Consider the following 23,947-nt stretch of genomic DNA (forward strand, 5'->3'; position numbering starts at 1 on the left):
GTGAATGTTCTTACTTGTTTTGTGCATTTCCAAACTTTCCAAACGGATCTCCAGCCATGCCTCCATCGCCAATAAATATGTAGAGATATCCGTCATCTCCAAAGAGCACCTCTCCGCCATTGTGATTGGAGGCCGGTTCCTCCACTTCTAAGATTATCCTAAAAACATGAGCGAAGACTAAGTAATTCACATGTTTATTCTCATTATTTAAGAGCAGTTGCTCAGACTGGCCCACCAGAAAGCAAGAGGATCCTCTAGTAGGTCCAGGTTCTAACACCTTAGTGGATCCAAGCGTAAAGCAGGAGACAATGAGATGACATTGGAGCCAATCACTTGTCAGCATTGTCCATTTCTTACATGATGATTTAGAATGGGTATACAGTGTCTAAGAATCATGGTCGGCCGCGGTCTGAAACCTCTTACAATAGCTATCGTAGCCCTGCCCATGCGGAACACAACCAGGGGGTATTTCTTAGAGGTATTCCCACAATTGAAAGTTGTCCCTTACCCACAGGATAGGGAACAGCTTACTGATCTCTGGCGGTCCATCTGCTGATATTCCCAGTGATCCTAAAAATATTTCTCTGGATCCAGAAATTGGTAGAGGTGCCTATAGTCACAATGTTTAAAAATGGGAGAAATTTCAGAATGCTGTACTTGACTTTTTCTGGCAGTCCCATAAACAATGAATTAAGTGAAAGTCAACCATGGGGACCTCTGCCCTATTGAAAATAGGACTCGTAGAGCCACGTTCTCAAGACCGCTTGGGGTCCCGGGCCACTTTTTTAGTGATACATATGTTTTTCTTTACTAAACATCTGTTTTTGAACTGTCCTATGCTCCTATACTTAGCGGTGGAATACCATGGCCATATGCTCAACCCTTCTACACAAAACGAACACACACAGAGTCTCGTAATTAAAAAAACAATTGCTCCCCCACCCCGAAATCACATAACCATTATATTCCTGGCATGAGAGTTATGTAAAGGGAGGCGACCTCTTAAAAATGGCATTGAAATTCTATGTTTTTATTATACTGCGGAGGTTTCAGACAAATGGCGCCGTGCCCAGAGGAGCAGCGCTCGTTAATGACTGAAAGAGACGCACACCGGGCTGATGAACGCTGGCGGAAAATTACCTCTCTGAGCTGTGATCGACCATGTTCATGTCATGAGCGGAAACTCTGAACTCGCTGATTCGTATGATTTCATCAAAGCCAATTTCCACCGAGTAATAAACATAGACTTTGCCGTTATGTCTGAAGTTTGGATGGAAAACAATTCCTAGAAAACCTCGCTCGTCACCTTCCCAGGGTGAGGTCAGGACGGCTTGGGAGATATTTAAAAACGGCTTTTCCAGTCTGGAGCGATCGGGGAGATAGGTCCATACTAGGCCGACCTGCTCCGCCACAAAGAAGCGATGCGTGCCGTCGTTGGCATGGACCATGGCCACGGGATTCTGGAGACCATTCGCCACTTCTTCCAGGCATAGCTGCAGACAGCCCTCTGAGTCAGCCGTCACCAAGCCCAAGTTCTGGTTGAGTTTCGTGTTCACTAACAGACGAGGAAAACAGTAATCAGGATCATCTAGCGCCAAGTGGCGGCAGAATTTGGCCATATTCCCTTCCAAGGCCAATAATTCCTTGTCAGACGTCATGTATCTGAAAAGCGATCTGCATTTTTTCCAGACATCCGAGCAATAATCCTCACAGAGGCCAGCCACTGAGCGCACGGGGGTGCTGGGGTCCTCAGCATCGAATAAGTGAGCGGCATATGGTGAGCACTCCTACGATGGCAGAAAAAAAGAGGAAAAATAAGCTGCGCCATTCTGTGGACAGACTAAGTCACATAATACAGACACAAGTAATGGATCCACTTGAGTGGTGTAAGGTTATTCCGACAAATTAGCCTGAAAGTTGGGTGAAATCCCATACCAGGCTAAACCCATGGCTTATGGGGCAGTTATGTGGATGGCTTAAGTCAATGATTTAGGGCGTCCAAGTTAATCCATTAAACTTATTTATAAATCATGAAGAAAAAGTCACAAAATGAGCTAAAATGCATAATCTGCAGCCAAAAATGTAACCAGAACCAGAAGCTGTTCAGGGAGGTCAACAATGATTCTTTACCTGGAGATGCTGGCAGCCTCTGTCTTGTCCCATCGACATTTTTATCAATCAAGGTGACATAGTGGTCCGGCCAGAAGTGCGAGTTACAGGTAGCAGTACAACCTTCCATAGGGCATTTTTTTGTTACAAAAAGGGACAGGGTAATCCCTCTCTAAAGCCCTCGAATATTAAATAAAGCGATGTTGACTTCGAAGTGTCTTTTGTTCTGGAGGACCTGATTTTGGTGGGTATCAATGGGCTCTTTATTAGCATAGCCTTCAGGGAGTTTTTGAGCTATACAAGGGGTAAAGGGTAATTCCCCCAACATGACCCTCAATAATTCGCAAGAACAGATTTCGGCTACAAAGTGTACCTTTTGTTTCAGAGGACCCCATTTTGTTGCATATCATAAACTCCTGCCAGATTTCCTTACAGATTATTGATAGTTCCTGGGGCCCCAAGCAGCATCTACAAGGTTTCCCTACAGATTACTGCTGGGGCTCCAAGCAGCCTCTGCCAGGTTTCTCTACAGATTACTGTTGGGGCTCCAAGCAGCCTCTACCAGGTTTCCCTACAGATTACTGCTGGGGCCCCAAGCAGCCTCTACCAGGTTTCCCCACAGATTACTGCTGGGGCTCCAAGCAGCCTCTACCAGGTTTCCCCACAGATTACTGCTGGGGCTCCAAGCAGCCTCTACCAGGTTTCCCTACAGATTACTGCTGGGGCCCCAAGCAGCCTCTACCAGGTTTCCCCACAGATTACTGCTGGGGCTCCAAGCAGCCTCTACCAGGTTTCTCTACAGATTACTGCTGGGGCTCTAAGCAGCCTCTACCAGGTTTCTCTACAGATTACTGCTGGGGCTCCAAGCAGCTTCTACCAGGTTTCCCCACAGATTACTGCTGGGGCTCCAAGCAGCCTCTACCAGGTTTCCCCACAGATTACTGCTAGGGCTCCAAGCAGCCTCTACCAGGTTTCCCCACAGATTACTGCTGGGGCTCCAAGCAGCCTCTACCAGGTTTCTCTACAGATTACTGCTGGGGCTCCAAGCAGCCTCTACCAGGTTTCCCTACAGATTACTGCTGGGGCTCCAAGCAGCCTCTACCAGGTTTCCCCACAGATTACTGCTGGGGCTCCAAGCAGCCTCTACCAGGTTTCCCCACAGATTACTGCTGGGGCTCCAAGCAGCCTCTACCAGGTTTCCCTACAGATTACTGCTGGGGCCCCAAGCAGCCTCTACCAGGTTTCCCCACAGATTACTGCTGGGGCTCCAAGCAGCCTCTACCAGGTTTCTCTACAGATTACTGCTGGGGCTCTAAGCAGCCTCTACCAGGTTTCCCCACAGATTACTGCTGGGGCTCCAAGCAGCTTCTACCAGGTTTCCCCACAGATTACTGCTGGGGCTCCAAGCAGCCTCTACCAGGTTTCCCCACAGATTACTGCTGGGGCTCCAAGCAGCCTCTACCAGGTTTCTCTACAGATTACTGCTGGGGCTCCAAGCAGCCTCTACCAGGTTTCCCTACAGATTACTGCTGGGGCCCCAAGCAGCCTCTACCAGGTTTCCCCACAGATTACTGCTGGGGCTCCAAGCAGCCTCTACCAGGTTTCCCCACAGATTACTGCTGGGGCTCCAAGCAGCCTCTACCAGGTTTCCCTACAGATTACTGCTGGGGCCCCAAGCAGCCTCTACCAGGTTTCCCCACAGATTACTGCTGGGGCTCCAAGCAGCCTCTACCAGGTTTCTCTACAGATTACTGCTGGGGCTCTAAGCAGCCTCTACCAGGTTTCTCTACAGATTACTGCTGGGGCTCCAAGCAGCTTCTACCAGGTTTCCCACAGATTACTGCTGGGGCTCCAAGCAGCCTCTACCAGGTTTCCCCACAGATTACTGCTAGGGCTCCAAGCAGCCTCTACCAGGTTTCCCCACAGATTACTGCTGGGGCTCCAAGCAGCCTCTACCAGGTTTCTCCACAGATTACTGCTGGGGCTCCAAGCAGCCTCTACCAGGTTTCCCTACAGATTACTGCTGGGGCTCAAAGCAGCCTCTACCAGGTTTCCCCACAGATTACTGCTAGGGCTCCAAGCAGCCTCTACCAGGTTTCCCCACAGATTACTGCTGGGGCTCCAAGTAGCCTCTACCAGGTTTCTCTACAGATTACTGCTGGGGCCCCAAGCAGCCTCTACCAGGTTTCCCTACAGATTACTGCTGGGGCCCCAAGCAGCCTCTACCAGGTTTCCCCACAGATTACTGCTGGGGCTCCAAGCAGCCTCTACCAGGTTTCCCCACAGATTACTGCTGGGGCTCCAAGCAGCCTCTACCAGGTTTCCCTACAGATTACTGCTGGGGCCCCAAGCAGCCTCTACCAGGTTTCCCCACAGATTACTGCTGGGGCTCCAAGCAGCCTCTACCAGGTTTCCCCACAGATTACTGCTGGGGCTCCAAGCAGCCTCTACCAGGGTTCTCTACAAATTACTGCTGGGGCTCCAAGCAGCCTCTACCAGATTTCCCTACAGATTATTGACAATTCCTGGGGCTCCAAGCAGCCTTTTTCCAGGTTTCCCTACAGATTACTGTTGGGACTCCAGGCAGCCTCTACCAGGTTTCTCTACAGCTTACTGTTGGGGCTCCAGGCAGCCTCTACCAGGTTTCTCTACAGATTACTGTTGGGCCCCCAAGCAGCCTCTACCAGGTTTCTCTACAGATTACTGCTGGGGCTCCAATCAGCTTCTACCAGGTTTCCCTACAGATTACTGCTGGGGCTCCAAGCAGCTTCTACCAGGTTTCCCTACAGATTACTGCTGGGGCTCCAAGCAGCCTCTACCAGGTTTCCCCACAGATTACTGCTGGGGCTCCAAGCAGCCTTAGCCAGGTTTCCCTACAGATTACTGCTGGGGCTCCAAGCAGCCTCTACCAGATTTCCCCACAGATTACTGCTGGGGCTCCAAGCAGCCTCTACCAGGGTTCTCTACAGATTACTGCTGGGGCTCCAAGCAGCCTCTACCAGGGTTCTCTACAGATTACTGCTGGGGCTGCGAACAGCCTCTACCAGGTTTCCCCACAGATTACTGCTGGGGCTCCAAGCAGCCTCTACCAGGTTTCCCTACAGATTATTGCTGGGGCTCCAAGCAGCCTCTACCAGGGTTCTTTACAGATTACTGCTGGGGCTCCAAGCAGCCTCTACCATGGTTCTCTACAGATTACTGCTGGGGATCTAAGTAGCCTCTACCAGGGTTCTCTATAGATTATTGACAATTCCTGGGGCTCCAAGCAGCCTCTACCAGGTTTCCCTACAGATTACTGCTGGGGCTCCAAGCAGCCTCTACCAGGTTTCCCTACAGATTACTGCTGGGGCCCCAAGCAGCCTCTACCAGGTTTCCCCACAGATTACTGCTGGGGCTCCAAGCAGCCTCTACCAGGTTTCCCCACAGATTACTGCTGGGGCTCCAAGCAGCCTCTACCAGGTTTCCCCACAGATTACTGCTGGGGCTCCAAGCAGCCTCTACCAGGGTTCTCTACAAATTACTGCTGGGGCTCCAAGCAGCCTCTACCAGATTTCCCTACAGATTATTGACAATTCCTGGGGCTCCAAGCAGCCTTTTTCCAGGTTTCCCTACAGATTACTGTTGGGACTCCAGGCAGCCTCTACCAGGTTTCTCTACAGCTTACTGTTGGGGCTCCAGGCAGCCTCTACCAGGTTTCTCTACAGATTACTGTTGGGCCTCCAAGCAGCCTCTACCAGGTTTCTCTACAGATTACTGCTGGGGCTCCAAGCAGCTTCTACCAGGTTTCCCTACAGATTACTGCTGGGGCCCCAAGCAGCTTCTACCAGGTTTCCCTACAGATTACTGCTGGGGCTCCAAGCAGCCTCTACCAGGTTTCCCCACAGATTACTGCTGGGGCTCCAAGCAGCCTTAGCCAGGTTTCCCTACAGATTACTGCTGGGGCTCCAAGCAGCGTCTACCAGATTTCCCCACAGATTACTGCTGGGGCTCCAAGCAGCCTCTACCAGGGTTCTCTACAGATTACTGCTGGGGCTCCAAGCAGCCTCTACCAGGGTTCTCTACAGATTACTGCTGGGGCTGCGAACAGCCTCTACCAGGTTTCCCCACAGATTACTGCTGGGGCTCCAAGCAGCCTCTACCAGGTTTCTCTACAGATTACTGCTGGGGCTCCAAGCAGCCTCTACCAGGGTTCTCTACAGATTACTGCTGGGGCTCCAAGCAGCCTCTACCAGATTTCCCTACAGATTATTGACAATTCCTGGGGCTCAAAGCAGCTTTTACCAGGTTTCCCTACAGATTACTGTTGGGGCTCCAAGCAGCCTCTACCAGGTTTCTCTACAGATTACTGCTGGGGCTCCAAGCAGCCTCTACCAGGGTTCTCTACAGATTACTGCTGGGGCTCCAAGCAGCCTCTACCAGGGTTCTCTACAGATTACTGATGGGGCTCCAAGCAGCCTCTACCAGGGTGCTCTACAGATTACTGCTGGGGCTCCAAGCAGCCTCTACCAGGGTGCTCTACAGATTACTGCTGGGGCCCCAAGCAGCCTCTACCAGGTTTCCCCACAGATTACTGCTGGGGCTCCAAGCAGCCTCTACCAGGTTTCCCTACAGATTATTGCTGGGGCTCCAAGCAGCCTCTATCAGGGTTCTTTACAGATTACTGCTGGGGCTCCAAGCAGCCTCTACCATGGTTCTCTACAGATTACTGCTGGGGATCTAAGTAGCCTCTACCAGGGTTCTCTATAGATTATTGACAATTCCTGGGGCTCAAAGCAGCTTTTACCAGGTTTCCCTACAGATTACTGTTGGGCTCCAAGCAGCCTCTACCAGGGTTCTCTACAGATTACTGCTGGGGCTCCAAGCAGCCTCTACCAGGTTTCCCCACAGATTACTGCTGGGGCTCCCAGCAGCCTCTACCAGGTTTCCCTACAGATTACTGCTGGGGCTTCAAGCAGCCTCTACCAGGTTTCCCCACAGATTACTGCTGGGGCTCCAAGCAGCCTCTACCAGGTTTCCCTACAGATTACTGCTGGGGCTTCAAGCAGCCTCTACCAGGTTTCCCTACAGATTATTGCTGGGGCTCCAAGCAGCCTCTATCAGGGTTCTTTACAGATTACTGCTGGGGCTCCAAGCAGCCTCTACCATGGTTCTCTACAGATTACTGCTGGGGATCTAAGTAGCCTCTACCAGGGTTCTCTATAGATTATTGACAATTCCTGGGGCTCAAAGCAGCTTTTACCAGGTTTCCCTACAGATTACTGTTGGGCTCCAAGCAGCCTCTACCAGGGTTCTCTACAGATTACTGCTGGGGCTCCAAGCAGCCTCTACCAGGTTTCCCCACAGATTACTGCTGGGGCTCCCAGCAGCCTCTACCAGGTTTCCCTACAGATTACTGCTGGGGCTTCAAGCAGCCTCTACCAGGTTTCCCCACAGATTACTGCTGGGGCTCCAAGCAGCCTCCACCAGGTTTCCCTACAGATTACTGCTGGGGCTTCAAGCAGCCTCTACCAGGTTTCCCCACAGATTACTGCTGGGGCTCCAAGCAGCCTCCACCAGGTTTCCTTACAGATTGTTGCTGTAAAACTGTAGCTTATGGTTGATTTCTTCTCCTTTAGACCTGGAACATAATGTGATCTCCTGAGATGTTCTCCTGAGATTGTAGACAATCTCTCACTTGGTAACCATGTCAGCAACATGAGTCACCTGGTAATACATAACACTCGTAATCGTTCACCTGGCCCCAGCCGTATATCTGCGGTTATAGTCCTGTATATCAGCACTCGCTGTATCCCGCTGTGACTTTGCATGTCCTCACATGGTACGAGCATGTACATGTTTTTCCATAAGAAGAGGGAAGTCATGGCCAGATCCTTCTGGTATTGGCTTATTTCCCATGGGAACAAAGGATGAGGGATGTTGGAATTGAACATGTCGGATCCTTCTCTTTCTGAACAACTTCCACCTAGGAACCCTCTAATACTTTAGTGAATTGGCTTCTCTCACTGAGACTGGAAGGTGCCATTGCCTGGAATGGATCATACCCATCCTATCCCTTCATACTGGCAGAGATCACGTGACACAATATACTCTATCACCTATGAGAAATCATGTGACTCCATATCCTCTATCATATGGGATCACATGACCCCATACCTAATATCACATGACCCCATATATTCTCTGTTGGCAGAGATCACCTGATCCCATATCCTCCATAACAAGTGACAGATCACGTGACCCCATACCTAATATCACCTAGCAATGATCACATGAACCCATATCCTCTATCGCCTTGCAGTGATCATGTGACCCCATATCCTCTATCACATGGCAGAGATCATATGATCCCCTGTCACCAAGCAGAGATGACATGATCCCCTATCACCTGGCATAGATCACATGGACCCATATCCTCTATCACCTAGTAATGATCACATGAACCGATATCCTCTATCGCCTTGCAGAGATCATGTGACCCCATATCCTCTATCACCTGGCAGAGATCATGTGACCCCATATCCTCTATCACCTGGCAGAGATCACGTGAACTGTAAGGTGGCAGAGATCATGTGATCCCACATCCCTTACATCTGGAATATATATACGCTGTGACTCCCACCTCTGGCAGTTTCTGCATTGGCGGGTTTTGGTTGCAGCTGCCTTTTGAATGAGCCTATGCCCAGGATGTGGGCACTCACCTGGCACAGGATGTCCTGCACATGGGCAGCGCACAGCTCGTAGCCAGCCTCATCATTGTGCCCCATCACCCGGTAGAAGGTCTCCATGATCTCCCTGTCCCGGGAGGAGTCGCAGCAGCCGAAGTCCCGGTACTGCACACAGAAGGTGAGAGCCTGCGGCGGCCGGAACGGAGGCTTGAAGTCCAGACATTGCGGGTGAGAAAGGGCCCCGTGCAGCAGAGCCGGGAGCAGCAGCCAAGCGGCCCGTGCCAGCCCCATCCTGACAGCCCCAACACTGAGGCTCGATCCGGCTCATTCAGCTCGTCCCTCCCCAGCGATCTGCGGCAGCTGCACATTGTGCCTGTTATGCAATAAGACCTGCCCCTGGGCTGAGCAGAGCCTGCACCCCCACCCCCTGCACGGTGCCCCCCAGCACTATGCACCCCCACCCCCTGCACAGTGCACCCCAGCACTATGCATCCCCCCACCCCCCTGCACGGTGCCCCCCAGCACTATGCACCCCCACCCCCTGCACGGTGCCCCCCAGCACTATGCACCCCCACCCCCTGCACTATGCACCCCCACCCCCTGCACAGTGCACCCCAGCATTATGCATCCCCCCACCCCCTGCACGGTGCCCCCCAGCACTATGCACCCCCACCCCCTGCACAGTGCACCCCAGCACTATGCATCCCCCCACCCCCCTGCACGGTGCCCCCCAGCACTATGCACCCCCACCCCCTGCACAGTGCACCCCAGCACTATGCATCCCCCCACCCCCCTGCACGGTGCCTCCCAGCACTATGCACCCCCACCCCCTGCACTATGCACCCCCACCCCCTGCACGGTGCCCCCCAGCACTATGTACCCCCACCCCCTGCACGGTGCCCCCCAGCACTATGCACCCCCACCCCCTGCACTATGCACCCCCACCCCCTGCACAGTGCACCCCAGCATTATGCATCCCCCCACCCCCTGCACGGTGCCCCCCAGCACTATGCACCCCCACCCCCTGCACAGTGCACCCCAGCACTATGCATCCCCCCACCCCCCTGCACGGTGCCCCCCAGCACTATGCACCCCCACCCCCTGCACAGTGCACCCCAGCACTATGCATCCCCCCACCCCCCTGCACGGTGCCTCCCAGCACTATGCACCCCCACCCCCTGCACTATGCACCCCCACCCCCTGCACGGTGCCCCCCAGCACTATGTACCCCCACCCCCTGCACAGTGCACCCCCACCCCCTGCACAGTGCACCCCCACCCCCTGCACAGTGCACCCCAGCACTATGCATCCCCCCACCCCCCTACACGGTGCCCCCCAGCACTATGCACCCCCCACCCCCTGCACGGTGCCCCCCAGCACTATGCACCCCCCACCCCCTGCACGGTGCCCCCCAGCACTATGCACCCCCACCCCCTGCACTATGCACCCCCACCCCCTGCACAGTGCACCCCCATCCCCTGCACAGTGCACCCCCCCCTGCACAGTGCACCCCAGCACTATGCACCCCCACCCCCTGCACGGTGCCCCCCAGCACTATGTACCCCCACCCCCTGCACTATGCACCCCCACCCCCTGCACAGTGCACCCCCACCCCCTGCACAGTGCACCCCCACCCCCTGCACAGTGCACCCCAGCACTATGCATCCCCCCACCCCCCTACACGGTGCCCCCCAGCACTATGCACCCCCCACCCCCTGCACGGTGCCCCCCAGCACTATGCACCCCCCACCCCCTGCACGGTGCCCCCCAGCACTATGCACCCCCCACCCCCTGCACTATGCACCCCCATCCCCTGCACAGTGCACCCCCATCCCTTGCACAGTGCACCCCCACCCCCTGCACAGTGCACCCCAGCACTATGCATCCCCCCACCCCCCTGCACGGTGCCCCCCAGCACTATGCACCCCCCACCCCCTGCACGGTGCCCCCCAGCACTATGCACCCCCACCCCCTGCACGGTGCCTCCCAGCACTATGCACCCCCGACTCCCTGCACGGTGCACCCCAGCACTATGCACCCCCACCCCCTGCACGGTGCACCCCAGCACTATGCACCCCCACCCCCTGCACGGTGCACCCCAGCACTATGCACCCCCACCCCCTGCACGGTGCACCCCAGCACTATTAGCACTATGCATCCCCCCACCCCCTGCACGGTGCACCCCAGTACTAGCACTATGCATCCCCCCACCCCTTGCACGGTGCACCCCAGCATTATGCACCCCCACCCCCTGCACGGTGGCCCCCAGTGCTATGCACCCCCACCTTCTGCACGGTGCACCCCAGCACTATGCACCCCCTGCACAATGCCCCCCAGCACTATGCACCCCTTCCCCCTGCTCCATGCACCCCAGCTCTAGTACTATGCACCCCACCACCAATATTAGTATGCAACCCCAGGAATGTTCACCTTCATATCCTCATCGTGCACTGTGTGACCCCAGCAATAATACTTTGCATCCTCATTCCCTGTACTGTGCATCTTTTTGTCATCTAGTACTATATATTCCCACCCCCCGCTAGTACTGTATATCCCCACCCCCGGACTGTGTTCCTCCAAGCTATCTATAGGCACCCCTCACAAAATCCTCCCCATACACTCTCACCCTAGTATTGGACACCCCCTTTGCTTGCACTGTGTACCCTACCTCTATACAATGTACCTCCTTGTTCATCACCCTGGACCACCAGCCCATGTCCTGAGTCCCCCTCCTGCCTGCACTCTTTACCCCCTTATTCACCTCTAATTCACTGTGCACCCTCATCCCCTGCACTAAGTAACCCCAGTCATCAGTGTGCACCCCCAGCCTTTGTACTGGGGAGCCCCTCTGCGTGTCCTGTACTCCTACCACTGCACTATGCAATTCCAAATCCTCACTCTGTACCCCGGCCAATAAACTGTGCACCGTCTCTGCCGCACTTTGTACTTTCACCTTTACATTATGTGTTTTTACATCCTCATGTGACCCTCCAGCCCATGCACTCTGCGGTCTGTGGACTTCTACCTCTGCACAGTACACCTCCAAACCAACACTTTCCCCCTTCAGCCCAAGTACTGTGCACCCCGTATGCCTACACTCTGTACCCCTACCCTTACCAGCAGCTTTAAATCACCCATTTCAACTGTGCATGGTCACTGCCTCCATATGTGTCTTCTAGATCCGCCGCTGTATATTCATCTGCCAGTATCCTCCACCCTCATAGTACACCTTCTTCCTAGATCAGGTACCTCTACCCCATCCATTGTGTATCTGACTACAGCTCCACAATCCGCACACCCTGCATTGTGCACATCCAGGTCCTTCTCCAGCCATCTTACCATTTACGAAGATCTCCTCCATGTTCACCTCCAAACCTCAATCCTACATTGTCCTCTAAGCGAGAACCCATTATCCCACCCATTGCATGGCACCTACTAGTGATTCCCCTTTACACCACCAATGTGGTGTGCTCCTCTGTGACGGCCCGTTAGTGGGTTGTATGATTGGTGGTAAGGTACTGTTCATTTTTTTGTATGTTGCCCTCCTTGTTTTCCAGAAGTTGATGGATCAAGAAGAAGGTGCTCGTCTCTCATATCTCTCAAGCAGAACTTTCACCGCCAGTCTCTCTTGCAAGTGCCCTGTGGTCTGATGCTTTAGTCCATGAAGCTCACATTTTATGCCCAGTCCTGGGCTCCTCAGGTTTTCTTGATCATTGATCTAGCCCTAGATTGTGGTTATAATTAACTCAGATCTTTTCCTCACTTCCTATAACCAATCACTCATATCACCTGCACCTCAAACATCTCCAGAATCTGACCTTTTCTTACCATCAAATCTGTTGTTTTGGTGTATTCTTGTCTTGAGTTCTGCAACTTTCTGCTCATTGGTCTTACCCTCCCTAATCTCTCCCCTGCTCAGTCTATCTTGCGTGTAGCAGGTAGCCTCATATTTCTGTCCAATGCCTCCACCCTGTGCCAGTAATTGCACTGGTTACCCATCCACTACAGAATACGACATAAACTTATCACTCACCTACAAAGCTCTCCACATTGTTGTAAAGCCCTACATCTCCTCTCTCATCTGTCTACAACCCTACCCATCTACTCAACTGTGCTCCACTGCCCTACATCTCCTCATCGTTCTACCACCCTACCTGTCCTCTCCACAGTGCGGCACTGCCCTACATCTCCTCATGTGTCTACCACCCTACCAGTCCTCTCCACAGTGCGGCACTGCCCTACATCTCCTCATGTGTCTACCACCCTACCAGTCCTCTCCACAGTGCAGCACTGCCCTACATCTCCTCATCTATCTACCACCCTACCCATCCTCTGCAGTGCTGTAACACCCTACATCTCCTACCCTACCTATACTTTCCAGTCTTCTAGTGCCCGAAGACTAAAATTCTCCATCATCTAAACCTCCTACTTTTGTCTTCAAGTCTTCTCTCGTAGTGCACCAGCTGTTGTGAATGTACCCTAGACAATCCGGTTACTTCCGATTGTCCAGTTTTCAGTGTTCCCTACGGCCACATGTCTATAAGCAGTCCTATCACATTACCTAACTTAACTTTTCTCATTTCTCCTTTCCTAGTAGTTCCTCTAAATCTGGTAATTAATGGGCATTTACTCCAGAAAAGCCATTATTTTACCTTTTGTTGGGAATGTTATATTCTAATGATCAGTATTCAGACTCCTTTACATTTTTCACTTTGTTTCATTGCAGCCATTTGGTAAATTCAAAAAAGTTCATTTTTTTCCTCATAAATGTACACTCTGCACCCCATCACCCCAATTTTTTGCAAATTTATTAAACAAGAAAAGCTGAAATATCCCATGGTCATAAGTATTCAGACCCTTTGCTCAGTATTGAGTAGTCGCTCCCTTTTGAGCTAGTACAGCCATATGTCTTCTTGGGATCCTGGATTTGGGGATCCTCTGCCATTCTTCCTTGCAGATCCTCTCCAGTTCCGTCAGGTTGGATGGTGAACGTTGGTGGACGCCATTTTCAGGTTTCTCCAGAGATGCTCAATTGGGTTTAGGTCAGGGCTCTGACTGGGCCGGTCAAGAAAGGTCACAGAGTTGTTCTGAAGCCACTCCTTTGTTATTTTAGCTGTGTGCTTAGGGTCATTGTTAGAAGGTGAACATTCGGCCAAGACTGAGGTCCAGAGCACTCTGGAAGAGGTTTTATTCCAGTATATCTCTGTACTTGGCCTCATTCATCTATCCTGCAATTAGAACCAGTCGTCCTGTTCCTGCAGTTGAAAAATACCCCCATAGCATGATGCTGCCACCACCATGTTTCACTGTTAGGATTGTATTGGGCAGGTGATGAGTAGTGCCTGGTTTTCTCCAAACATACTGCTTAGAATTATCACCAAAAAGTTCTATCTTTATCTCATCAGACCAGAGAATTTTATTTCTCATAGTCTGGGAGTCCTTCACGTGTTTTTTTGCAAACTCTATGCGGGCTTTCATATGTCTTGCACTGAGGAGAGGCTTCCATCAGGCCACTCTGCCATAAAGGCCCGACTGGTGGAGGGCTGCAGTGATAGTTAACTTTGTGAAACTTTCTCCCATCTCCCTACTGCATCTCTAGAGCTCAGCCACAGTGATCTTGGGGTTCTTCTTTTCCTCTGTCACCAAGCCTCGTCTCCCATGATTGCTCAGTTTGTCTGGACGGCCAGGTCTTGGAAGAGTTCTGGTGATCCCACAATTCTTCCATTTACGGATTATGGAGGCCACTGTGCTCTTATGAACCTTGAGTACTGCAGACATTCTTTTGTAACCTTGGCCAGATCTTTGCCCTTGCCACAATTCTGTCTCTGAGCAACTTTGGCAGTTCCTTTGACCTCATGATTGTCATTTGTTCTGACATGCACTGTGAGCTGTGAGGTCTTATATAGACAGGTGTGCGCCTTTCCAAATCAAGTCCTATCAGTTTAATTAAACACGACTGTTCTCCAATGAAGGAGCAGAACCATCTCAAGGAGGATCACAAGGAAATGGACAGCATGGGACTTACATATGAGTGTCTGAGCAAAAATTTGCAAAAAAAACTACATTTCTGGTTTTTTTTTTCTGTCAAGATGGGGGAAGGGCTGCAGAGTGTACATTAACGAGAAAAAAAAAAAAGATTTTTGATTTTACCAAATGGCTGCAATGAAACAGAGTAAAAAATGTAAAGGGGTCTGAATACTTTCCGTACCCACTGTATAGGAATAACATTGCTTGTGCTGCCTGAACCTAGATAAGCAGAGGTGTCACACTGCTACTAGCAGCTGAACAATGCCCTCAGTGTGTATAAGCTGATGACACTCATAATAACCCATCTGTACTCGTCTGTGTTCAGTGTCTACAGCCAGGATGACTTTCCTGGATCATGCAGGATTTACTACGAGGACCTCAGCCAGCTCCGAACTTTGGCAAGAGGATGGAGGTTTTAGAAAAACTAAATAGCGTCCAAGTTTGTAGCGTGGAAATAAACATCACGGTGATCCCCTGTAGCTTGGATGTATCAGTACACAGTGAACGATGGAGATTATTGGTGCGCGCTCGTGCAGATTATCCGGGACATTAACGTATCTACAAAGTAATGAGATAATATAGGTATGTGCTGTCTCCTGTTTACCAAGATTAAAGGGGTTGTTCAGTCTGGACAATCCCGCGACCAAATGATCTGGTGGAACCTAGTGGGGAAGGTTTCTTTTCCCTGCAGCGCCATCACAGGAGACGTAACATATTACATGGTGCTCATTGAAATCAATGGACTGTACGGGTCTAGTAGTGCACATTATAGATGCCCCAAAATTAAAGGGTCTGTCCGGAGAACCCTATGTCGACCGGCCAGAATCTGGACCTATGCAAGCTTCGCTTTATATATCTTCTCTTTACAGTTTTCTTTGATGCAATGCTGTCTTTACAGCTACAGATAATCTCACTGATCGTTGTCCATAGAGCAGAAATCAGAAAATATTCAACCAGCGTCTGACAACCATGGACCCTTCTCTACACGTCATGTCGGCGCACATAGAGGTGTAACGGGTGGTTTATACCTTTTTTTTTTTCTTTCTCGTTTTCTATGACCTGTAACTAGGTCTCATTTTTGGGGTAGGGCTTATATTTTGAGCATGCTGAAAAAAAAATCACACTAGGGCTTATTTTTGGGGTAGGGCTTATATTTTGAGCACGCTGAAAAAAAATCACACTAGGGCTTATTTTTGGGGTAGGGCTTATATTTCGAGCATGCAGAAAAATCACACTAGGCCTCATTTTTGGGGTAGGGCTTATATTTTGAGCATGCAGAAAAATCACTCTAGGTCTCATTTTTGGGTTAGGGCTTATATTTTGAGCATGCAGAAAAATTACACTACAGCTTATTTTTGGGGTAGGGCTTATATTTCGAGCATGCAGAAAAATTACACTACAGCTTATTTTTGGGGTAGGGCTTATATTTCGAGCATGCAGAAAAATCACACTAGGCCTCATTTTTCGGGTAGCGCTTATATTTCGGGCATGCAGAAAAATCACACTAGGTCTCATTTTTTGGGTAGGGCTTATATTTCGAGCATGCTGAAAAAAAAAATCACACTAGGGCTTATTTTTGGGGTAGGGCTTATATTTCGAGCATGCAGAAAAATCACACTAGGCCTCATTTTTCGGGTAGCGCTTATATTTCGAGCATGCAGAAAAATCACACTAGGTCTCATTTTTGGGGTAGGGCTTATATTTTGAGCATGCTGAAAAATCACACTAGGTCTCATTTTTCGGGTAGCGCTTATATTTCGAGCATGCAGAAAAATCACACTAGGTCTCATTTTTGGGGTAGGGCTTATATTTTGAGCATGCTGAAAAATCACACTAGGGCTTATTTTTAATGAACTGATCAGCGGACTTATTTTTGGAGTAGAACTTGTATTTTATATTTTGAACATCATCAAATCCTGAAAAAAATTTTCAGGGTAGGTCTTATTTTCAGGGAAGCAGTTTGGTAAATAGAATTTTATATAGAGCACTCAAGGCATATTTTACCTTGCAGTATAATCCCCATACTGTTATATCAAAAAGACTGACCCCGCACATCCAACAGGTGTGAACAGGTGCTAGCTGAAAACACAATATAACTACAAACAGCTGCACTCTAGAATGCTAACAATGAATAAGGGGACTCTGGTATTGCATTACTGCTATAGGAATATTTGAAAAAAGAGATACTTCGCTTATGTGTTGGCCAATGTATGTAAGCCCGGTGACCAATGGCAAGGTGATCTCATTATACCAGGACCCTAACTTGAAATGCCACTATCTGAGTTAAAAACCTCCATATGTGGGCAAAAAGGATCCAGCTATAAAGGAGGATGGACACAGCCTGGTTACAGGGCAGTGCTCAGTCACAATGAAATGCACTACAAATAGATCACCTTGCTGTGGTTACCGGGCTCACATGCATTGACCATAAGAGGTTCACAGTATAACAGCTGGAACAGCACGGCTCCGTACACAGTTTAGCTGCTGCTCAGCTTTTATTGAAGTGAATGGCAACTGCAAATGGCCACTACATGGTGACTGGAGCTGTAGTGATCCGGCACTGTGCAATGTACATTCGTCAGCAGCGGGATCTGGTCATAGCTGACCAGTGGGGAGCGCCGGGTGTCAGACCCCCATTGATCTGAAATTGGTTACCTGTCCTATCAATGGGTTACACGTTTTGTAGTCCTAGACACCACTGATTATACTGGGTCACCTGATGATCTTTTGTTCATTGGGACCCCCAATGAAGGCGGATTAGGATTTCAGCTCTGCCAGAGGGGTTTTGCAGCAGCTTGCTCTACTCCCCGCTTAGAAACTAATCATGAGGGTTCTCATCCATCAAATAACATAGAATGTGCATTATGATCCCCGATCTCCAGCTCCCCGTCCAGTCTTCCATGTTGCAGGCTCTCCTATGTGCGGGCTGTTTATTTTTGGTATCCTCGGATCATCCCCAGCGTTGCCTCATCCGCGGCTGTGATCGATCAGCACCTTCTTGACTGTTTCCAGTTTACGTGACGGCTCTGGTGATGTTTTTACTTTACGATTTTGCAATAACTGGAGAGGAGAAACACCGCGGCTGTAAATACCCGGCCGTCGTGACAGGGAAACATCTGGATGTAATTCACTATAAATAATGCAACATTTGTTATAAAGATGCAGCTAAAGCTGAAATCGGAGCGCGGCCGGGACGTTCTGTGCACATGGGGGGCGACGATGGGGGGAACCGTCCCCATAATGGCAGTAGTAGTCTTTATTGGCAGGGTAATGCCGTACTTTACTGCCCAGTCAGGTTAATGGCCAGAGATAATGTCACTGCGCTCCTCAATTGGCCATTTTATAGCCGGCTATTGAGCGCTTATGATGTCTTTTTACCGCTGTGATCTCATCGGTCATGTAGATTTATTGCCTCATGTGGATGCTTTATATAACTGCCTCAGCATGTATGTATGTACACAGTAACCACACCAGCAGAATAGTGAGTGCAGCTCTGGAGTATAATACAGGATGTAACTCAGGATCAGTAATGTATGTACACAGTGACTGCACCAGCAGAATAGTGAGTGCTGCTCTGGAGTATAATACAGGAGGTAACTCAGGATCAGTAATGTAATGTATGTACACAGTGACTGCACCAGCAGAATAGTGAGTTCTGCTCTGGAGCATAATACAGGAGGTAACTCCGAATCAGTAATGTATGTACACAGTCACTGCACCAGCAGAATAGTGAGTGCTGCTCTGGAGTATAATACAGGAGGTAACTCTGAATCAGTAATGTATGTACACAGTAAGCTCACCAGCAGAATAGTGAGTGCAGCTCTAAATTATAATACAGGAGGTAACTCAGGATCAGTACAGGATAAGTAATGTATGTACATAGTGACTGCACCAGCAGAATAGTGAGTGCAGCTCTGGAATATAATACAGGAGGTGACTCCGAATCAGTAATGTATGTACACAGTGACTGCACCAGCAGAATAGTGAGTGCTGCTCTGGGGTATAATAGAAGATGTAACTGTGGATCAGTAATATAATGGATGTCCACAGTGACTGCACCAGGAGAATAGTGAGTACAGCTCTGGAGTATAATACAGGAGGTAACTCAGGATCAGTACAGGATGAGTAATGTATGTACACAGTGAGTGCACCAGCAGAATAGTGAGTGCCACTCTGGAGGATAATACAAGATGTAACTCAGGATCAGTACAGGATCAGTAATATAATGTATTTACACAGTGTGAGGCATTCAAATACTTCAAGCGGCTCACACTGGGCTGAAGACTGAGGGTACCCGAGCAAAGTGATGCTCAAGCAAGTTGTCATCATACCTACAGCACCCGAACTCGAACTCTGATTTATTTATTGTTTTTAAAGTTTACTGTTGGGGTCTGCTCATCTCTACAAGGTCTCAGGTGTGAATGGGGGGGGCAGGTGTGTTGTGTTTGGTGTTATTGCTCACACACACTCTCATACTGGTCACTGGAAGTTCAACATAGCTCCTTGAGGCAAAGAATTCTCTGAGGATCTGAAAAAAAAAAATTGTTCCTCAACATAAGATGGCCGAGGCTATAAGAAGATTGCCAGCACCCTGACAGTGAGCTGCAGCACGGTGGCCAAGACCATACAGCAGTATAACCAGACAGATCCACTCAGAACAGGCCTTGTCATAATCGACTAAAAAAGTTGAGTGCACGTGCTCAGCGTCATATCCAGAGGTTGTCTTTTCAGAGTAGACATATGAGTACTGCCAGCATTGCTGCAGAGGTTACAGGGGTAAGGGGGTCCACCTGTCAGTGGTCAGGTCGTACGCCTCACACTGCATCTCATTGCTTCACATTGCTCTGCATGGCTGTTGTCCCAGAAGGAAGCCTCTTCTAAAGATGATGCACAAGAAATCTGCAGTTTGCTGAAGATAAGGACATAATTACTGGAGCTGTTCTGTGGTCTGATGAGACCAAAATAAACTTATTTGGTTCAGATGGTGTCAAGTGTGTGTGGGAGCAACCAGGTAAGGAGGACAAATACTAGTGTGTCCCGCCTACAATCAGGCATGGTGGTGGAGGGTCATAGTTTGGGGCCTCATGAGTGCTGCTGGCTGTAGGGGCTATAGATCATTGAGGGAACCGTGAATGCCAACGTGTCCTGTGAAATACTGCAGCGCTCCAGGATACCCTCCCTTGATATTCCAACATAACGACTCCAAACACTTCAATGACGACCACTGCCTCGCTAAAGAAACTGAAGGTAAAGGTGCTGGACTGGCCAACCGTCTCCAGACCTAAACCCTATGGAGCATCTGTGGGGCCTCCTCAAAGGGAAGGTGGAGAAGCGCAAGGTCTCCAACATCAACCACCTCTGTGATCTCATCAAATTTGATCCAGCGGCTCCTGTGAAGCTCTAGTGACATCCAGGCCCAAGAAAGGTAAGGCAGTGTTAGAAAATAATGCTGGCCACACAAAATATTCACACCAAGGGCACAATTGTTTCATTTTCATTTAGGGGTGTACTCACTTTTGTTGCCAGCTGTTTAAACATTAATGGCTGTGTGCTGAGTTATTTAGAGGACTCCCCATTTACCCTGTTATACAAGCTGCACACTGACACTGTACATTGTATCACAGGGGTAGATCTTCAGTGCTGTCCCATCAAAATACAGTACAGACCCAAAGTTTGGACACACCTTCTCATTCAAAGAGTTTTCTTTATTTTCATGACTGAAAATTGTAGATTCACATTGAAGGCATCAAAACTATGAATTAACACATGTGAAATGAAATACTTAACAAAAAAGTGTGAAACAACTGAAAATATGTCTTATATTCTAGGTTCTTCAAAGTAGCCACCTTTTGCTTTGATTACTGCTTTGCACACTCTTTGCATTCTCTTGAGCTTTAAGTGGTAGTCACCGAAAATGGATTTTATTTCACAGGTGTGCCCTGTCAGGTTTAATAAGTGGGATTTCTTGCCTTATAAATGGGGTTGGGACCATGAGTTGTGTTGTGCAGACGTCTGGTGGATACACAGCTGATAGTCCTACTGAATAGACTGTTAGCTGCTTGTTTCTTGCCATAATACAAATTCTAAGTAAAGAAAAACGAGTGGCCATCATTACTTTAAGAAATGAAGGTCAATCAGTCCGAAAAATTGAGAAAACTTTGAAAGTGTCACCAAGTGCAGTGGCAAAAACCATCAAACGCTACAAAGAAACTAGCTCACATGAGGACCGCCCCAGGAAAGGAAGACCAAGAGTCACCTCTGCTGCGGAGGATAAGTTTATCCAAGTCACCAGCCTCAGAAATCGCAGGTTAACAGCAGCTCAGATTAGAGTCCAGGTCAATGCCACACAGAGTTCTAGCAGCAGACACATCTCTAGAACAACTATTAAGAGGAGACTTTGTGCAGCAGGCCTTCATGGTAAAATAGCTGCTAGGAAACCACTGCTAAGGACAGGCAACAAGCAGAGAAGACTTGTTTGGGCTAAAGAACACAAGGAACAGACATTAGACCAGTGGAAATCTGTGCTTTGGTCTGATGAGTCCAAATTTGAGATCTTTGGATCCAACCACCGTGTCTTTGTAGAAAAGGTGAACGGATGGACTCTACATGGCTGGTTCCCACCGTGAAGCATGGAGGAGGAGGTGTGTGGTGTGGGGGTGCTTTGCTGGTGACACTGTTAGGTATTTATTCAAAATTGAAGGCATACTGAACCAGCATGGCTACCACAGCGTCTTGCAGCGGCGTGCTATTCCATCCGGTTTGCGTTTAGTTGGACCATCATTTATTTTTCAACAGGACAATGACCCCAAACACACCTCCAGGCTGTGAAAGGGCTATTTGACTAAGGGAGAGTGATGGGGTGATACGCCAGATGACCTGGCCTCCACAGTCACCAGACCTGAACCCAATCGAGATGGTTTGGGGTTAGCTGGACCGCAGAGTGAAGGCAAAAGGGCCAACAAGTGCTAAGCATCTCTGGGAACTCCTTCAAGACTGTTGGAAACCATTTCCGGTGACTATCTCTTGAAGCTCATCAAGAGAATGCCAAGAGTGTGCAAAGCAGTAATCAAAGCAAAAGGTGGCTACTTTGAAGAACCTAGAATATAAGACATATTTTCAGTTGTTTCACACTTTTTTGTTAAGTATTTCATTCCACATGTTTTAATTCATAGTTTTGATGCCTTCAATGTGAATCTACAATTTTCAGAGTCATGAAAATAAAGAAAACTCTTTGAATGAGAAGGTGTGTCCAAACTTTTGGTCTGTACTGTATATAATAAAATATTTACAAGAAAAAATGTGGGGTGTACTCACTTTTGTGATATACTGTGTGTGCACAGTAACTGCACCAGCAGACTAGAGAGTGAAGCTCTTCAATTTCACTCCATTTTTAGGATCCAGATCTTCATTATTGTGATCCCTGAGGGTCCCAGAGGGGTACAGTCTCACGATTTATGTTACTTTTCGCTTCTCCCAAAATGCTGCGTTTTATAGTATTAGCAAAGTGGATGGTATTCAGAGAAATCTCATGCACAGAAAGAACAAGCGCCTGCTACCGTGTTTCCCCGACAAAAAGACAGGGTCTTATATTATTTTTGCTCTGAAAAAGCGTTAGGGCTTATTTTTGGATTAGGTCTTGTTTTCGGGAAAACAGGGCTATTCCCTATGTACTGCTAAGATTACCCCGAAAAGAAGGCATAAATCGCTCTTACCAGATTCCAGACTTGTAGAGCTGGCAAGTGAATGGTCTCAGATCCGGATGCAGTATAACACACTCAGATTTAGAGCAGAGCGATGCTGCCACCCCATGTGTGTTTGTGTGAGCGGAATGGCGAGGGACCTGACAGTGACGCAGATCTCTGTGTGAGAGCCCATCCACCATTGGCACTTGCCAGCTGTAGTTGTTCGGGGTCTGGTGAGTGTGATTTCTTTAGGGGCTGTCTTCTCTCTTTTGGGTGTGTCTTTTTCCTTTTTGGGGGATGTCTGCTTTCTTTAATGACATCCTGCTGTATTCTTTGACTTTTTAAGCTGCCTGGACACTTCATGATTGAACCTGTTACGCTAGGTACGGGGAAGTACCAAGTGCACAACAAAAGGGAAGGGAAACCCTTTGTCTAAGGAGAGGGAAGATGTTGACCCCTTTACTGCTGGTCCCTGGGGTCCTTCACCACCCTAAATAGGTTCCGCACTTATGCGCCAAACTGGATACCTGACCCTAGGTATCCCTAGTGCTGGTCCCTAAATAGGGAATGGATGGGTTGAGCTCTTTGTCAACCCCACTAAACACTATAGAAGACACAAGGAGGACACACGGGTAACAGCATGAACTACTTATCATTAGATGACTCAGAGGTTCAGCACAGTTTTCAGCAACAAAACCACAGAGGAGTACAAGCCACCTGCTTGCAACCTCGGCTTGAAGGAACTGAATAATATCACCAGTCCAGGGAAGGAGGGGATTCTTAATCACCAAGAGAATACTGATGATCAGCAGCTGGGTGGAAGTAGAGCAATTGCTGGGTCCAAAAAGGGAGAAAGATGAACCCAGCAGGAAAGCTACCTATACCAATGAATACTGACACCACGACCAATGGAAAGTCAGGGAGTTTTCTGCGCAGCCAAACGCTGTGACCTTCTATGGCCAGAAACCACATGACTGTTTCTCACCTGTGACAGAATGGCAACTAGGGCTTATTTCTTTAGTAGGATTTATATTGTAAGCATATTCCAAAAATGCCAAAAATCCCTGCTAAGGCATATTTTTGGGGTAGGTCTTATTTTCAGGGAATCACGGTAGAAGAAGCTACCTCACAAATCATTGATCAGCCTTGCAACGAGGGTTGGAAATTGACTTACAGGGTTGCATCCTCTCAGAGCTCGGATTTGCTGGACACTCTCCTTGGTTCTATAACAGAGAGAATTTGCAACAGATTAACAGATAATCCTTTATATGTAACTCTGAAAACTGGATGTTCCAGAACAGGGTGAAGTTTTCTGATAAACACCTGGAGGCCGGTGACTTTTACTCTAGTATTTCAGAATAGGATCCAAAGTCCTTCACGGCCGAGGTCAGAGCTGTCATGTCAGATGTGTCATCATGATCATCCTTAAAGGAGCTGTGCAAAACTGGTTCTCTAAAAAGTCAA

The 23,947-nt window shown here is 49.1% G+C and overlaps 1 protein-coding gene across 1 annotated transcript in view; it reads right to left on the reverse strand.

The window, feature by feature from the left end:
- The window catches only part of HHIPL1 (HHIP like 1), a 33,463-nt gene extending 24,332 nt beyond the window's left edge, over nucleotides 1–9,131 (reverse strand). Inside the window, exons 1-3 of the mRNA XM_075330991.1 lie at nucleotides 8,808–9,131; nucleotides 1,141–1,787; nucleotides 15–158 (exon numbers count right to left, since the gene is read on the reverse strand). Of these exons, the coding sequence (XP_075187106.1) occupies nucleotides 15–158; nucleotides 1,141–1,787; nucleotides 8,808–9,065 (1,049 nt within the window). The 5' untranslated portion in view covers nucleotides 9,066–9,131. The remainder of the gene's footprint in view (nucleotides 1–14; nucleotides 159–1,140; nucleotides 1,788–8,807) is intronic.
- Nucleotides 9,132–23,947: the final 14,816 nt, after the last annotated feature.

Source organism: Anomaloglossus baeobatrachus, chromosome 12 (genome assembly GCF_048569485.1).
Source record: "Anomaloglossus baeobatrachus isolate aAnoBae1 chromosome 12, aAnoBae1.hap1, whole genome shotgun sequence".
In the NCBI taxonomy this organism is placed as follows: Eukaryota; Metazoa; Chordata; class Amphibia; order Anura; family Aromobatidae; genus Anomaloglossus; species Anomaloglossus baeobatrachus.